At 38.2% G+C, this 18713-nt stretch overlaps 1 protein-coding gene and 1 long non-coding RNA gene across 21 annotated transcripts in view; one reads left to right on the top strand and one right to left on the bottom strand.

Annotated features, from left to right (window-relative positions):
• Window positions 1-361: 361 nt before the first annotated feature.
• LOC123502099 (proteoglycan 4-like) overlaps window positions 362-18713 on the bottom strand; it is an 84603-nt gene continuing 66251 nt past the window's right edge. For 19 of the 20 annotated variants that reach the window (XM_045251301.1, XM_045251312.1, XM_045251296.1 and 16 more), the window contains 3 exons: window positions 16632-16704; window positions 5402-5556; window positions 362-4536 (listed from right to left, as the gene is read on the bottom strand). In XM_045251301.1, the coding sequence (XP_045107236.1) occupies window positions 4039-4536; window positions 5402-5556; window positions 16632-16704 (726 nt within the window). In that variant the 3' untranslated portion in view covers window positions 362-4038. Of the gene's footprint in view, window positions 4537-5401; window positions 5557-14539; window positions 14742-16631; window positions 16705-18713 lie in introns of those variants that run through there. The other variant, XM_045251302.1, reaches the window with a different exon arrangement.
• Window positions 2722-10021, top strand: LOC123502101. The gene is made up of 6 exons (XR_006673796.1): window positions 2722-2843; window positions 5603-5688; window positions 6077-6141; window positions 6404-6551; window positions 7961-8066; window positions 9873-10021. It is a non-coding gene; the product is annotated as an uncharacterized LOC123502101 (long non-coding RNA).

An 18713-nucleotide genomic window follows, 5' to 3' on the forward strand; every position in this document is an offset into this window, starting at 1 on the left:
ATGTGGAAATCTTGGTCTTGCAACTTCAACTATATAGAGCTTTGAAACTCATAGTGGACATATGGCACAGAAGTGTTTCAGAATGTTGTCTTATAGATGCCTATGATACAGCAATCAAATGTGGATTATTTGATGCATTTAAAGGAGTGTGCATGTTTACATATGCAACTTTTGGTCTCTTTGACATATTTTTAACATGGTTGCAACCCTACCTTAAAAATATAAATAAGTTAATTTAAGGAAATTCCAGAGATGCTAAGTGAGTGGTAATTGTTATCTACACTTTACAGGACATGGTTCAGGTTCAATATATAAAGAACAATCTGCAGTTGAAGTCTAGTTGGGGATAGCAAGACCAGCATTTTTCAGATCTATGTTTTTATTATTAACCCAATATGGAGACTCACAAATCATTGTGTGAACACAGGAATATGACTAGAAGATATTGACTAGGATAAATGTAATCACAACTAGTTAATATTGCTGGTCAACCAACCACTACTGCACGCATCAGCCTTGGACACTTGGGACAAGTAGAGGGAAGGAGGAAGGCAGTCTTAGGTCAGATGTGGCTCCTGCTGCTCAGTATTATCTATTACCCATAATGACCTCCACAGTGAGGACAGAAGCTATAAAACATGTGGATCATATCTTTTAACCACCTGCTTTGTTTCTTATCACTGCCTGTGTTGACACTGGACTGTGTGGTCTCCTTTCTAACTGTTGCTTGTTTTCCTCTTACTCATCCTCTCCGTAACTGACACTACTAGTCATTAACTTTGCTGAATAATCTCCGTTCCAGCCTAGAAAAAAAGTCTGCTAAAAAGGAGTTCACATAGAGATAAAGATTCCTCAAGTGTTCAGCACCTCCACTACAGCAAACCATTGCACACTCGACACCATAACATTCCAGTAACAGTATATACCTTTCTTAGGATATATATACTATGTATGTATATAAATAACAAGAGTAAATTACAGGACTCCCGTACAAAGGGAAACACTATAACAGAGATACACATCAATGTACTGCCCACCCTGGTGCTGGACTTTCAATATACAAAAACATCAACTTGAGTGCTTGCCACCGGAGGTTAGACGCTTGGCTGTCACAACACTGCCGATTATATAACTAATGAAACTTCTGTAGCTCCCACACACATGGAAAGCACTGTAACCTACCCTCACTTTGGCCAGGAATATAAATTTCATCTATGTAGCAATGGTTTGATAGCACACAGTCAGACATGCCTGACTGACCTACACAAATCTTGGCCAATCCCCAAAGCCCATAAACAACATAATTATTACAGAAGTAAACACACCTACTACTCACCAACAGCTAAAAAATACTTCTTAAAAATGCAGTCAGTACATTCATTCTCGGTTAGTGAAGGAAAACTGTACAAGAGACAGGTCAGTAGTGTGAAGGAGTAACACATGTTACAGGTCACCTTGGATGTGGTGGTAATGGGTCAAAGCAGAGAATGCGCAGCTTCAGTGATGCTCTAAGTCCTTGAGACACACTGTAGTGGAGGCAGCATTCATCTGCTCAGAGAGATATGAAGCTGGCAATCTTAAAAATATATGTGAGATATGCCTATAAAGAACTGCAGTGAAGGTTACAGAAGTTGAGGTTCAGAGATGAAATAAACAGCAATGATTTCCTTGTCATATGACTAGAAAAAACACAGTCCATCATCTGAAAAATGCATGAATCACCCTGGTCAATACATGACTTAAATAACTATACTTAAACAGTGTGACCAGCCTACAACTTTCTTTTACATTATTGTCAAGGCATTTATGAGAGAAAGAAAATTGTGTGTGAGAGTGTAAGATGTAAGGTCTTGAGGATCAGATTCAGCCTCCCACTGAGAGCCTAGTTTGTATATTCTAATCTGTGGATAAAGTGAGACCTTTCACAAACCACACACCCTATTCTCTTCCTCAAGAAGACAGTTATACCATTGGTGTGTCTGTGCGTATGTGTAGGTGTCTGAACAAGCTTAATTTTTTTTTTCCATTTCACTCCTCATCCATTGTTATTAATTGACACAATTATGGATTGATTTAAAGGAGCAAAATGGATGAAAAAAACCATAAAGTTTGACATTTATGTAGGTGGTGGTCAGAGGAAATTAACATACATCAAGATTCCTGATGATGAATAAGAAGTACCTCACTTCTTACAGTTTTTATAGTTAAATAAGGTTAAGGCAGTGAGTGTGGAATCTGTTATATTAGTAATGTCACAGAGCTGTTATTGTCTATGAGGTTATCTCTAACAACTACAGAATTCCTACAAGGTGTCTATGGATAAAGGAGTACTACTTAATCTCCTCACTCAATGAACTACAAAATGGAGCCCTTCATCTGTCATGCATATACTGAGAGTACTTCTGTCAAATGTTGCATGAGAAACAAACCTCAAGACTTTGCACATGAGTAGTGTGAATAGTATAGCACTTTTTAGTCAACAGTAAGGTCCACTGCATGGCTTTGTTGGTCTCTCGGTAAACCTGATTAATGTTGGCACAAATAAACAAGGAGTATAAAAATATGCATCCTCTCAAATGGACAAAGCCATCCTAGTATTTCATTGTTCACTCCTCAATCCATTTCTCGTCAAGCTCAACCATAATCCAGCCACAGAAACAGAAGGAGAAATAGGACTGTTTGTCTTACATAGCTGAGCATTTTTTTCTTTACTTTTAACAGAGTTCATCTAGAGAAGCGCTGTGCAAGAAGTTGAATGACTACTTGTGTCTCATGCAAAGATTACCTGCTTGAAGAAAGTAACACATAAAACTACAGAACTCCTTTTGAAACAGACCACAAGGGTAAGTAAGTCACCAGAGTAAGATGAGAAAGAGCATAAGCAATGACTGCAGTGTGTGTGTGTGTGTGTGTGTGTGTGTGTGTGTGTGTGTGTGTGTGTGTGTGTGTGTGTGTGTGTGTGTGTGTGTGTGTGTGTGTGTGTGTGTGTGTGTGTGTGTGTGTTTGAATTTATATTATACCTGAATTCTGCATTAGTAAGTGACACTGTTCAATAATCTTTAATGATTTAAAACAGTCACACATACTCATGTATCTCTTCCAACCCTTTCACAGCTAGACAAATTTAACCATATTCACATTTTTAAACTTATTTTTGTACTACAGTCTCTTAAATAATTCTGTAACCACAAAAAGACAAAATTAACCTCCTATTCTCTTTGCTTTATAGTATCTTTGAATGTCAACATAGAGCCACAGCAGTAAAAGGGCTAACACATGCACACACACTTTGTTAATGACACAGAGTCTGAAGTGTTGGTGTAGGCAGGGCGGTAAAAAGCCACTTCCTCTGCCCTCAGAGACGAGTGAATTAGATCCCATTTCTAACACTGGTAAAAACAGGATATAATTACTGGGCACTTGAGCCAGGACATACACCACTGTAACCATCACCATTACTTTTTACCCAGAAACTTCTTTACAGTATGTGAAGTGAGTTACTGGAGCAGCAGGAAAAAAAGAATGAGTTTTGATAAATACAAGAAATCTTCACGGAAACACTACCTGATATATATAAGCCAATCCACTGGTGACAGCACTCTTAATGGTACTTTTTTCTCTCTTTTACATGTGAATGAAACTGATACCATAAAAAGATACAAGAACTCTCCACTCAATTACTTTCCAAAAACTATCAGTCATAAAGGAAAGATTTTTTTAGTTAACTAAATCAGTACAAAGTGAATGGTTACCAAATCCTTGCACCTCATAGTCGCAAAATTATTGGGCAAAGTCTGTGACGTCAACAATAGCAATAGGATATTCATTAGATTGCCTCGCTGTCTGCTTGTACATAATCACACATTTCCCAAGGTTGAGTTCCTGAAGAGGGAAAGAAGGTGGCTTTTTTATAGTACTGATGTGTGTATGTATGTGTCTGGGTTTGCTTATTCTACTTATACTTCCAAATTCAATGTTATCTCATTCTACCACTAGCCTTTTGTGTTAAGAGGGAAAAGTATTGCATTGTGGAGCCATTTACTTCTTAAGGTTTTGGCTTGGCTTTGTCGTTTTGGTTTTGGGGACTTCCTCCTCCTCTGTCTCCTCTTCTTCCTCCTCTTCCTCCTCCCCCTCTTCCTCTTCTTCCTCTTCCTCTTCCTCCTCCTCCTCCTCTTCCTCTTCCTCTGATTCTTCCTCCTCTTCCTGTTTCTTTTGTGTTGCTGGAACAGACTTTGTGATGGTCTTGACAACCGTTTGTTTGGTGGTGACTGGTGCTTTCTTCACCACTACTTCGGATTCTGTTGTTTCTTCTTCTTCTGACTCCTCTTCTTCCTCTTCTTCTGACTCCTCTTCTTCCTCCACTTGCTTTTTAGGGACTACTTTTCTTATAACTCTGACTACAACTTCCTCTTCTTCATCACTCTCCTCTTCCTCCTCCTCCTCCTCCTCTTCTTCTTCACTCTCCTCTTCCTCCTCCTCCTCCTCCTCATCTTCCTCTTCTTTCTTCTCCTGACCCTTGACTGGAGCTGCCGCGCTCTGTGTGACATGAAAACAACATTAATTTTATATTTCAGTGTTATTAATATTGTGTAAACTCAAAATCTTGACTACCATTACTCATTACTTATAGAGCAAGCACTTGTAATATAAGCATTCTTAAGTTCCATAGTTTATTTAGTGAATCCATCAACACTCAGATTTCATGTGACTTTGACTGATTGGCTCTGCTGTAGTGCCAGACAGCAGCAGAGTGCCTCACAAGACTTTGAATCCATCGCCTGTATAGGGAAGCCCAGGCAGGTCAGAGTTCGATGCACTTGTTTAACTTCTCAGTGTTGTCTTTAATCATTCCCTTGCTATATCTTCACCACTTGAATACTGAACACATTACAATAATTGCAATATCAATAAATGTTGCACTGTGACTTCAGAGGAGCAGAGCAGCAACTGTAGATTGATTCAATGTGTTGATTCAATTTGTTGTTTTCTTTCATTGTGTCACAAAACAAACAGTTGCGTCCTTTTATCATAGTTTGTCTTACACCTCATGCAGTTAATACCAACACATACCCAGCCCTTCCTTTACACTCATGAGAAGTATTTTGTTGACTGACAGACAAACTTAATGTATAGTAGGATACAGTTTATGATATGCAATAAGTTATGGCTAGCTTATGATGCTAAAGTATTACCTACAAACACTCAATTCCATATAGGTGAAGATTCATTCCATATAGGTGAAGAGTACTTATCCAGTCTGAATTCAGTGGGTATTGATAAGAGAGGTTTTAGTGTGCATAATATTCTAACAATATTGTGATAGAGGGTTGTGTCTTCATCCTTCATTCTGGTCAATTCAGGAACTCCCTGCCTCAGCACCCATGTGGCTGGACTGAGATACCTTAAGTGGTGCGGGTGGCTTAGTGGGCGTTGGCTGCGTCTGAGTCTGAGGGCCGGACTTTTGAGTGGCAGGAGTGGCAGCGGCAGCAGAGGCTTTGGTGGCATCTTGGCTGGGCGTGGAGGTGGAGGTTGTGGTGGTGGTGGTGGTGCTGTCATCTGGAATGTGGCAAGTGTTAATTAATTATAACAATATTATTGACAGAGATTATCGGAGTATGGTATCCTGAGCTGGCACACTCCACTACCTGCTGCATTCTGGCTATGAGTGCTCCTCTAGATTCACACTGGGTTAGTCTATTTCCTGCAGTATGTTAGAGATGATCAATGAAATAGTGAAATGTTACCTACATAACAAGAAGGAAGAAAGGCTTGTCATGGTGTCCTACCTGCCTGGAGTAGACATGTGGAACAATAATTTGAGATTTTTTGTCAGCCCAACCAAGCCTATCCGCCTGTTGGTCAATCACTATTTGCATCCTTTTATAACCAACTGTTCCCATCTCAGTTACTCAAGTTCTACATTATAAAAACTGTAAGCAGGATTTGTTAAACTCAATTAGATTTGCATTGAATGGAAAGGTTGTCAATTAAATCTATATGCACAATTTGCACATTTGCTGCCATTGAGTCTGTCCAACTAACAGTGTTCATTACTGCCCCACTGACTACATCTCAGCACTGCCTTGAAGCACAGAGGCAGACACACTGACAGGTGCATATCAATCCTCATTCTTTACCCAAGTAAGAAGACATATTTACCTTTCTTTACCTCCACATGTTTACCTTTTCAAGGGTTACTTTTAGAATTAACCACTGTACTAGTGATGTGCAGGTGGTGGTAATAATATAAAGATTTAGTAAAACATCATGAAGTGTAGGTTACTCATAAAGACCCAAGCATGATTTCCACTCAGTCTCCTTGAAACACTATACAGCTACTAGATAGAGCTTAAGATTATGTAAACTTCCAATAGGTACAAACTTTGTTGAATATCATCTACAGATATGGAAGTTTTGAGACACACCACTGCTGGTTACTCAGAAGCCTGAAGGCAACAGCTCATACACATGATACTGCAGTTCTAGGCTAATGAATCTACTTCGTCATCATTCTCTTCAGACCAAAAGAAAACTTTGCTGGGATTCTCCAGGTAAGTACTTCTGTTTTGGCACACTTTTTCTCAGTAAACAATTTCTTGGTGAATCCCTGATAAACAATGTGATCAGTGGTGATCAGTGATCAGTATGTACTTGTGTTGCTGGCATGCCAAGCATGACCTCTTCCCTGTCATGAGCACTGTGGTCACAGTGAACCAGCAGTAGGTATGGGTATTACTATATGGAACAAAGTATTGGCTTTACTTAATATAATAATGTACAGCACCAACACTGACTTCAAGCAAAGCATTTCAGATTGATAGTAAGAAGACATTGCAAAAGCCAGAAATCAGCAACTGAGAGTCCATGTACCAAAATAATACAACTGACACACACACACAGTTTAGTTTTCCACATAGGGCAATGGATATTTGGAATGGACTGAATGAAGAAATTGTAGTAGGAGAAAAAGCCCACAAATTTAAGGAAAAGTTGGATAAATGTAGATATGGGGACAGGTCACTATGAACCTCACTCGAATTCTGTAATATACAACTAGGTAAATACACAGAGCTAGTTCATTGCTTGGTTCACATCCCTCAGCAAAACCATCCATGAGTCCACAGAGTGCAAACAGGAGGGCAGACTCACACAATATCACTGTCATTCACATGCACATCCCTTATTGCTACACCACTAGTTCAGCATCTCATGGAAACTGATTCACTGCTATAACCACACATTGTAGCCTATACTAGAAGGGACTTTTCAAACTAACAATGCTCAAAGTCACCAATGACATTATGGGTGTAAAAGAAATATCCTTATTTTAGATATGTTCACCATTTTTTTTTTCTTTTTCTTTTTAAGTAATGAATGTAAATTTAAATAAAAAATAATTAACTTTTTAACCATATTAAAGAAAAGACAAGCTTTTCTTTAATATGACACTTTATCCCTAGAATTCAAAATGCTGCCTTTAGAACATGTTGCCATCACATCTTAGAACCAAAAATGCAACTGCTAAAAATAAAAATAAAAATAAATAAAGTTGACAAAAAATTAACCAGAAAATTACATATTAGGAAAGAAATAGAGCATATGCAGGAGAGAAAGAGAGAAAGAAATAGAGCATATGCAAAATTTTGGAGCCCAGTATTAATTAACACGACTTTTCCTTTGTTGCTTCAGTGATCAAATCTTAGCATTCCACTATTGGTTTATGAAAAGTGACACTTTGTGACTCTGAACATGTCAAGGGATGAGGATGAGCTGGGAGGAGGGAAGACTTCAGTAAGCCAAACTAAGGGGTAGAAAAGCCCTTTTGGGAGTACAGCTTTAGAGGCAGGGCTGTAAGGGGAGATCTAGGTAGTATGGAATAGTATTGTGGAAAGTACTGAAGTGGAGGGACTGCTCAAACTGCACTCTGATAATGCACTAATACCACACTCTTGCCTTTAAGGGTCAGGGCGGCCAGCACAAGCACCACCAATGCCGCGAAGAGGTAGATGTGAGGCAGTAACAGAGGAACAAGACGGTGGTGAAGGATTAGGGAGCGAGAAACCAAGGTGTGGACACAGAATGGGAGGTATAGATGGAAAGGATGAAAAAAAAAGAGAAGTTAGGGAATATAGAATTTATGGAAAGTAAACAGGATAATAAATAAGGGAAAAAAGAATCAAGATATGAACTGAAGATGACAGACAGATAAGAGAAGGTAAAAGTGAAAGAAATGATAATGGGAATAAAAAGAGACCACAGACAATTTTTTTTCAGCAAAAAATAATTAATACGAAATTCCAAATTTAGAATAAACAAAATTAATTAAAATAAAAAGAAATAAATATCTTAACAAAAGCAGCCTTTAAAACATCATGAATATGCAAGAAAAAAAAACAAACTCAGAAATTAACTTTCCAAAAAAAAATTGTAAGATAAGTTACATTTCACAATTAATACATATAATGTCACTATAACTTCTGGCACCTGATTCCTGCAAGCAGTGAGCAGTGAGCTTTAGTCACACAGGACTTAGAAGTTATTAAAAATTTGCACACAAAGAACATGATAATCACAGCCTACAAAAACAAAGAACAGATCAATGTACCATTCTGGATGACTGTTTGCAGACTGAAAGTTATCAATGACATAAAATGTCCTGCATCATATAAGAAACAAACTGCTAAATATAAACCATATTAATCTCAAAACAACTTGCAAGGCTTGTCTTGTCAGTTCATTCAAGTAAGCTGTGAATGCAGAGGAAATTTTCTGCACGAGAGAAATCTTAACAGATATGAAGCAGAAATGCACAAAGATAAAAGAAGAAATGAGAGGTCCCATTCGATAGTAAATTCATCCGTGATGACAATGGCATGGCTTCCTTACCTAATCTAATGATCAGAAAAGTAAAGTAAAATGAGTCCTGAACTATTGAAAGCATTTCACGGTTGTTATAGAGAAATGCTCGCCATAACTAAAACACAATCACATGAGGTGTGAAAAAAAAAGTGAAAACAAATGTACAAGACCTGGCAGTAAAACACTATACTTAAAAAGTCAGAAAATCATGATAACAATAATCAGTAAATCATCACCTCACTAAAGGACTTGTGTGTGGAAAAGGGTAAGCATAAAGACACTCTTGAAGATGGACGAGAAACAAGCTACACATTATCATTTGATCAGTCTGGCAATATTTATTGTAATTTATAAGGCACAGTCTGGCGATATCTATTGTAATTTATAAGGCAAAAATCATTAGAAAAAAATTGTATCACTACTTGAATTTAAGAATTTAAACAATAGAAAAAAGCAAGTAACTTTTATACTAAGACTAAAGCCAGCCATTCGTTAGCATCACTCATGTCTATGAATGCATCTAATTTATATAAAATATTCTTGAGAAAATTACCATCTTGTTTCCATTATGTTCATTAATGACTCGTGGCTGTGACGGAATGCAGTACACTATATAGAGAAATTAAAATCTTTCAGAGACTTCCAGGTGAACTTTTGTTCAATAACAAATACATGAACTAACAGACATGAAAAAGACCACTAAAGGTCCAAGAATTCAATAATAAATACATAAACTAACAGACATGAAAAAGACTAGTAGGTCAGAGAATTTAGTGAAGTACCTGAGTCATCTCTAGTATCTGACAGTGAATGGGAAATTTGAATCACACTCAACAAATTTTTGAGTCACCACTGCCAGAGCTCTGTAGTGCCTTGAAGGTCATAGTAGACCTTGGGTCTAATGAAGGGCAGGCTGCCTTGCTAGGAACAAAGGTCATGGTAGACTGCTTCTGTGTGATACTTACTATCTAACCATTTATCTTAGGTTAGTATCTCTTTACTTTATCTTTCAGGGGAGAATCTAATCCTCATCATATTGAGGAACCCAAGGGAAACAATCTCAGCCCTCTTTTGATGTCGTCACAGCTGCCCAGCCACCATGACGCTTTCCACTCCAACCAGACACAACAACCCTTGCACTACAATGCTGATTCATAAAGGGGTTTGTAATTGCTTTGTTCAACCACCTGCCTGTCTCAATAATATGTAATATCTGGATGTACAGTTACAAATTTAATTTGTTCCAGAGAGAGAGAGAGAGAATGAGGGGGAAGCAGTCATATTAGCTACATACCTTTAACTGTAATTACATATTTGAATATATGTACTTCAGGAGTATTTCTCTGAACTATGAACATCAGAAATATGTGGAAATCACAAATCATTGTAAGAAATATACAGATAACAGAGGAAAGTAACATAGATCCCAGAACAAATTTAGCGGGATGCAATCAATGCATTATGAGTCTGGTGCTGTGCTGATGCATGATTTAAAGTTGGGCACATGACAATCATAATTGTGACTCTGGTGACATTGAAATTTCAGTTATAAAACCAGTAATGTACATGTTACAAACCACTGTAGGAGACATGAATAAGCAGTTGAAAAATACAACTACAAACATGCTATTCAAAGCTGTAGTGTCAGCTCTGGCATGACTGGTTTCAGTGGAAACAGCAGGACTGTGGGTGGCAGTGATAGTTTCAGAGTAAGTGAGGGACTCATTTCACCAGGAACAAGGTGTGTGACCATGGTAATATGCAAGACTGACCTTACTTCGCCCTAACTCTTGGGTGTGAGGCAGTGACAGCACCTGATGTTGCACCACAGAAAGTACTACAGCCTGCCTGTAGAAAGTGTACAAATGTTTGTCTTCCAGGGAGAAAGTTAATCTGTTCCTGAATGTTGTCCTTTTCCATAAAATTAACAAAAGTACAAAATATCATGTATTAATCTACATTGGTGTAAGATAAATATGCAGCAGCAAGAAATGCCAAAAGAAATCTGATGGTAGAATACAAATTGTTTTCACAAAAAAATTGGTAATTCACTTGCTGCTTATGTATTTTCATCACACCACTGTAGATTCATACCCTATCTGTATTTTTGTTTATGTCATGGGAAAGTGGAAAATTAAAGAATCAAACTCTCTCCCAGGCAGACATCATTCCCACACATCTCACATTTCACTGTGAGGTTCACTGTGTCTGCTACCATGGAAGGTAACATTTACTTTGTGGATTTATGTTTCCAGAAGGGAATTTCTTTCCAGTGCTCACCCTTGCTTTTCAGAATTCAAAACTTCATAAGTGTGACATTTTATATCCAACAGTACACACACACACACACACACACACACACACACACACACACACACACACACACACACACACGTACAGCAAGAAAGGACTAAAGAAACTTACATATGAGCGAAATGTAATGTATTCCAACATAAATGGAGTGATATCGGGGATTTTAGAACTCAACGATTACTTGAGGGACAAGAACCCAGATATTGTGGGTCTTACTGAAACAAAACTGAGAGAGGGAGAAGACCTGATGAAGGTTGGAGAAGGGAAATATAACGTTTGGAAAAGAAATAGAGTAGGTAAGATGGGAGGAGGAGTGATGTTGCTGGTTAAAAAAGATATAAAGGTGGATCAAGTGAAAAAAGGTATGGGAAAGGCAGAAGTGCTAAAGATCAGAGCAGAAACTAATGAAGGAAAAAAGAGGCACTACATAGTGGTGTACGTACCACCTAAGACAAATGCATGGTCAGTACAGGAATATGAAGAAATGATAAGTGATACAGGAACATGTCTGGAAGAAATGTTGGGTGGCTGTGAACGAACTATAATGATGGGAGATTTTAATTGTAAAGAGGTGTGTTGGGAGGACTGGTCAATGGAAGGATCAGAGACAACATGGGGAAATACACTATTGACACTGGCAATGGAAAATGTGTTAACTCAGTGGGTCAAAGAAGATACTAGGTTTGGAGGAGAGGGAGCATCGTCAAGACTGGACTTGGTCTTTAGTACAGAGCCAATGGTCATTGAGGAGATGAGGGTGGAGTGCCCTTTAGCAAAGAGTGATCATGCAGTTTTGGAGTTCAAGGTGATAGACGAAGAGAAATCTAGAAGAAATGAAGAATATAAAGTGGGAAGATGGAATTATGCCAAGACAGATTTTGGAAACCTAAAGAAATTCTTTCAAGAGACAAATTGGATGAAATTCAAGAGTGCTAAGGAGCAAATGAAAAGTGGAAGGAATTTATAAAAATATACAAAGAAGGTGAGAAAAATTTGTACCAATAAGACAACATAGAGAAGTTGGAAAGCAGGACTGGTTTAACGATAGATGTGAAAAGGCTAGAACAAGAAAAGAGGATGCATGGAAGAGGTGGAGAAGGAAAAGACGGATTAAGCAGTGGGAAAGTTACAAAAGAGCAAGAAATGAATATGTGTTGATTAGAAGAGAAGAAAGAAAGAAACAAGAAAAGGATATAATTGATAAATGTAAAGACCAACCAAGGCTTTTTTACAGACATGTGAACAACAACATCAAAAATAGAGAAAGTATTGAAAGTTTAGAAGTAAATGGAGTATACAGTGAAGATCCCAGGGAAATGGCAGAGGCTATGAATGGATGCTTTCGGAAGGTATTCACAAAGGAGACTGCTTTTGACAAACCACTGGTAATGGAACAGAAAGGGATTATGAAGGAGTTTCAAGTAACGGTGGAGGAGATCAAGAACATGATGGGGAGTTTAGAAGTGAGAAAAGCTGTGGGACCTGATGGGGTATCAGGATGGATTTTAAGAGAATGCAGGGAGCAATTGGCAGAAAAAGTTTGTGAAGTAATTGATGCCTCATTAAGGGAAGGCGTAGTGCCCCAAGACTGGAAAAGAGCTAACATTGTCCCAATCTATAAATCAGGTAACAAGAGAGACCCATTGAACTATAGACCAGTGTCACTTACAAGTGTGGTAGCTAAGATGTGTGAGAGGGTGGTGAAGACTAGATGGACAGACTTCTTGGAGAAAAATGACATACTTTGTGAGTGTCAATTTGGTTTTAGGAAAGGGCGTTCATGCACGACAAACCTGATATGTTACTATTCGAGGGTGATAGATGTAATACAGGAAAGAGATGGTTGGGCTGATGGAATATATCTGGATTTAAAAAAGGCCTTTGATAAGGTACCACACCAGAGACTGATCTGGAAACTTGAAATGGTAGGAGGAGTGCATGGCAGTTTACTAAAATGGATGGAAGACTTTTGGTAGGAAGAGAAATGAGAACAATAATTAAGGACAGACCATCAGAATGGGGATTGGTGGAGAGTGGAGTTCCACAGGGATCAGTGTTGGCACCAGTAATGTTCGCAGTCTACATAAATGACATGGTGGATGGGGTGTCCAGTTATGTGAGCCTATTTGCAGACGATGCAAAATTGTTACGAAAAGTGAGATGTGACAAAGATTGCGAACTACTCCAGGAAGACTTGGACAGAATATGGAAATGGAGCTGTACATGGCAAATGGAGTTCAACACGACAAAATGCAAGAAAATAGAGTTTGGCAAGAGTGAAAGAAGAATCAGGAGTATGTACAAGATAGGAAATGAAGACATAAAACCAGTCATGAAGAAAAAGACCTTGGGGTGACAATTACCAATGACCTATCGCCAGAGAGACATATAAACAAAATAATTGGAGAAGTATTGAACTTATTGAGGAACATAAGAGTGGCGTTCGTATATCTAGATGAAGAAATGATGAAGAAAATAATTACTGCAATGATAAGACCGAGGCTTGAATATGCAACAATACAGTGGGCTCCGAACTTAAAGAAACACATAAGGAAACTAGAGAAAGTACAGAGGGCTGCAACGAAAATGGTGCCTGACTTAAGAGATTTGACTTATGAAGACAGACTGAAAAGAATGCAACTTCCAACCCTGGAAAACAGAAGAGAAAGGGGAGACCTGATAGCAATATACAGAGTGATGATTGGCATGGAAAAATGGATAGGGAAGATCTGTGTATGTGGAATGGAAGAATGTCGAGAGGGCATGGGAAAAACTAAAATGGCCACTTATAGGAGAGATGTGAAAAAATATAGCTTCCCTCATAGAAGGGTGGAAGCATGGAATAGTTTAGACGTGGAAGTGGTCAACGCAAGGAATATTCATGATTTTAAGAAAAAGCTGGACATTAATAGATATGGAGACGGGACAACACGAGCATAGCTCTTTTCCCGTATGTTACAATTAGGTAAATACAATTAGGTAAATACACACACACACACACACACACACACACACACACACACACACACACACACATACCGCGTAGTGTAGTGGTTAGCACGCTCGAGTCACAATCGAGAGAGCCGGGTTCAAGTCCCGGAAAGCAGCAAATGGGCAAGCCTCTTAATGTGTGGCCCCTGTTCACCTAGCAGTAAATAGGTACGGGATGTAACTCAAGGGGTTGTGGCCTCGCTTTCCCGGTGTGTGTTGTGTGTTGATGTGGTCTCAGTCCTACCCGAAGATTGGTCTATGAGCTCTGAGCTCGCTCCATAATGGGGAAGACTGGCTGGGTGACCAGCAGGCGACCAAGGTGAATTACACACACACACACACACACACACACACACACACACACACACACACACACACACACACACACACACACACACACACACACACACACACACACACACACACACACACACACACACACAATTTTAAGAAGTAGAGAAGAAAAAAAGGGAAGAAAAAGGAAGAAGAAGATTGAATAAGGAGTCATGATAGGAAGGTAACAGGAAAAGGGAATAGGAATTACAAGAGATGGAAATGTTAATGGTGGTTCGCGATTTCTGAAAGACAGGAACAGAAATGCAAGAAATACAATACAGTGTTGAAGCTTTATGCTGCTGCTGCTGTCTATGTTGTTAGCTTTTATGATTGCTAAAAAAAAAAATATCTATGATGTTATTGTTAATACACTGTAAGCATGTAAAGTCTGGATGGCTCAGGCCTGACATCATTTCATTTCACTGTAAGTGGTTGAGGCTCAACTACCTTCTCTGAAAGGCAAACTGTTCTGATGCTTTTGGAATACTAATTGGCAATCTTCTATGTTCTCCAGAGCACAAACACCAGAGTGTGAGTCACCTCAGTTCTCTGTTCAGCTAATATAGAGAAAGCATATTCTGTCATCTAGTGTGTCAGACAAAGACTAACTATGCTATTATTTTGTTTCCTCTCAACCCTTAAACGGGAATGTGACTCCACCTGGAGTCATGAGTTATTGGTTTTGAAAAAGCACCATTTTTCATGCACACCTGGCTCCAAAGTCTATGGATCTGAGTCGAGTGTCTATTTCTCATCAGATTTAGAGGACAGCCGAACTCCTTGCTGACAATGCTCTTTCCTTCCTAGATAAAGGCTGTGACACCTGATAGACCCACAAGGTCCATTTATGAAATATTATTTCATGAACATACATAGGGAAGAAAACATTGTTTATAGGCCTATATATGTGATATACAGGGCCCTAGTACCCCTAACTCATGCTAAATATGTTCAGTGGGATTTGATAAAGAGTCCTCCTAAAGTTATTCTCTTGTTCTACATGTGTGTAATAGTTATTAATATTTTTTCTTATGGTTTCTTTCAAGTCTGGTAGGCCTAGTGAGTTTTTTTTTCTTTTTGATTTTCCATGTTGCCAACCTTGGTTCTTTAGCAACCTGCCAGGAGGTAAGTGCTCTGGTCTTCAGAGTTGTCTTATGAGGCCTGCCAGACTTGGTCAGTGGAGCAAGTGCAGTACCTCACCAGCATCCTTGAAACACTGCACCAACCACTGTGTTGTGCTCAGCCTCCTGCTTGAGAAGGGTGGGAGGGAACTGCAGCCAGCCTTGTTTAATTTAAACATTTCCTTCATGTTTCTCCTTGCTTATGGTAATTTTAGCCATGTTGAGAGTGTGAGAGGAATAGTAGCACAGTTAGCCTTTGTCTGGCACAGCAGACAACAGACCATGCTCTCTTTATATCAGCTGAACAGCTAACTGAGATGACTCACACACTGGTAGCTGTGCTGAGAGCATAGAAGATTGCCAGTTAGTGTTGCAAAAGCATCAAAACATCTTGGTTTCCTGGGAAGGTAGTTGTGAGCTTCAACTACTTACCGCGAATAGAAATCATGTCAGCCCTGTGGCATCAAGACTGTATGATGTGAGTGTGTGTTATGTTTCAGTGTGCAAACTTAATGCTGGTACATAAATAAGAAAAAAAATAACAGCACACAAAAAAAATGTTATGTTCACATAGATATCACACAAGTAGCTTAAGGCTCTCTTTATTGAACCACTCATCGGCTATTTACAGATTATTCTTGAATAGTCTAAGAACCAGAGTTAGAATGAGTCACTCATGATTTAACAGTGATGAGCAAAGCTATCTAAAGACAGTGTTGTTATCTTGCTAAAGTGTCATGGAATGGCAATATCAATGAATGAAACAGTAACACCTGGTACAATACACTGACAATCACATCTGTTAACAGTCCAATGGTCTTGGTTGGCTCATCCCTATTTCTTGTGGTTGTTAGACCTTTAAGTTTTATTAAACTATTTTTAAAAGTAATTAACAAAAATAGAAATGGAAATACAAGAAGTTAACACATTACAGAAAGAAAAGCCTTTAAATCTACAAGTATGGTGGAGTTGAAGTGTGAAATGTGCATGGCTGAGCTGAACCTCACTCACCTTTAGTTATGACCTCATACTCATCCATGTCTGGGCTGGAGCCTTTGCTTGAGGCGGGACTCTCCTTAGGCTTCTGTCCAACCAGGCAGCACAAAGGGAAAGAAAAGACAATGTGAGTATTTCTTCAGAATAAAAGTCGTTTAAAAAATAGAAGGAACCAAGCTGTGCCTGAATCAACTGTAAAAACATCATTAACTTGCTCATTTCTGGACCTATCTGAAACATACTTGTTATTTGAAATATTGTATCTAACAAAATTCAAATGACAAATAGCTTCACAAACTTTTCTAGTTTAATTTTTTAATTTTGGATAATGATTGACTTGTGTGCACATGCCCTACCCAATTATAAAGGTATTTTCATACATCTGTTCTTAAATAATAAAAAAAAAATGCTCAGCTAACTTGCTTGAAGGCAATGGTTATATATGCAAAATACTAATACAAGCATTTGTCCACAAGATACTGAAAGAGACATCCAGTCTACTGTCGGTATGTACAGTCTACCTCTGCTCTGATTCACCACCACACACACTGCACCTCTTCAGGTGTGCTGGTGTGAAGCAGTTGGCTGGCTGGTTGTTGACTTACAGATGTCTCTAATGTATAGTGGACAACTCTGGCTTATCTTAACTAACAGACATCTGCTTCACTCTCTCAACAGCAACCTTAGAGTGAACCCAGGCACACTATCATGAAAATACACTTATTTTCAAATGTAGAGCACAAAAAGTATCTGATTGATAAATCTGCACAAATCCTTTCAGATTTTTCCTAGGTGAAAAATTACCAACTACAATCCTGCACACATAACAAACTATCTAAACAAAATTTCAAATCTTTCAAAATCTACATATAAACGTATATTTAAAAAAAAAAACATATGAGGAGTCCTGTGAACCTAAAGACTACTTGAAAGTTATTTGAAGACTTAAAAAAAAAAACATATGAGGAGTCCTGTGAACCTAAAGACTACTTGAAAGTTATTTGAAGACTGTCATGAAATTTCCATCATATTGTAAAATTTGTTAAACATTGATGTTAGTTGAAGTTAGATGACATAAAATTGAAAAGACAATTATTACACATAACAAACTGCCGTTGCCTCAATGTTGCCATTAGCTGCTGACTTTCACCATGGAACAAAGTTCACCATTTCTCCAACAATTCTCACAATGATTCACATGCTTACACTACGAGGTCAATGTTTTGCTTGTATAACAGTTAATCCCATAACTTAAAGCAGTGGAACCTTACATAGCCATTTGTACTTCCTTTCTAGAGCATATGTTTGTAGGTTTACAAATTTTCTATTCTAAGCAGAGAGCAGCAGTTAAAGAAAGCTTGAAGGAGTTTTGAAGAGAAAGCCAAGCCATTTTGTTAAGGGACCAAAAGAAATAAGCCAAAGGATTTACAGCAAGAATGTCTTGGGAGTGCAAAAGTTATTAGGGGAACTTGGCAGGCGAGAAAATTTATTTCTGACATTGTTATAAATATGCTACATGAGAAAGATTATACTGACAAGTCCTTGAAGGGATCTCAATCTGGCATAGAAGTAAGACTAAAAAAGAAAACGAAAAGTTTATGAAAATAATGTACAATAAAATTCAATTGATCTATACAAGTAGGATTAAAAAGAAAAAGAAAAGTGTATGAAAAAAATTCAATTGATCTATGACAAAAAATTACAGACTTTGCCAGCAGTCCAAGGGGTGGATAAGCTTGTACTTTGTTAAATTTGTTTAATTTGTTTTATGAGTCGAGTGGATGCCTTGGATGCAATCAGTTTGGAGTTTAACCAAGTTTAGAAAAAGAACTAGTGATACTATGAGAAGGAGATGAACACCAAAGTTCACCACTGAATAAAAAACAGAAAACAGAGAATAAGAATACAATCATGGCATAGAATAACTGCCCAACTGATGCCTTCTCTCTGTCTCTATGTGAATACACTTATTTTAGTGTGGTGAGACGTGTCACACTTAGTATTACTAGGTGCCTTTTGATGATTTTTTTTACATAAATCTTTGTTAATGCAGACATTTCATCATGGCTGACCCTTGAGCTTGATGTATACAAGAAA

This window comes from Portunus trituberculatus, chromosome 10 (assembly GCF_017591435.1).
Source record: "Portunus trituberculatus isolate SZX2019 chromosome 10, ASM1759143v1, whole genome shotgun sequence".
NCBI lineage: Eukaryota > Metazoa > Arthropoda > Malacostraca > Decapoda > Portunidae > Portunus > Portunus trituberculatus.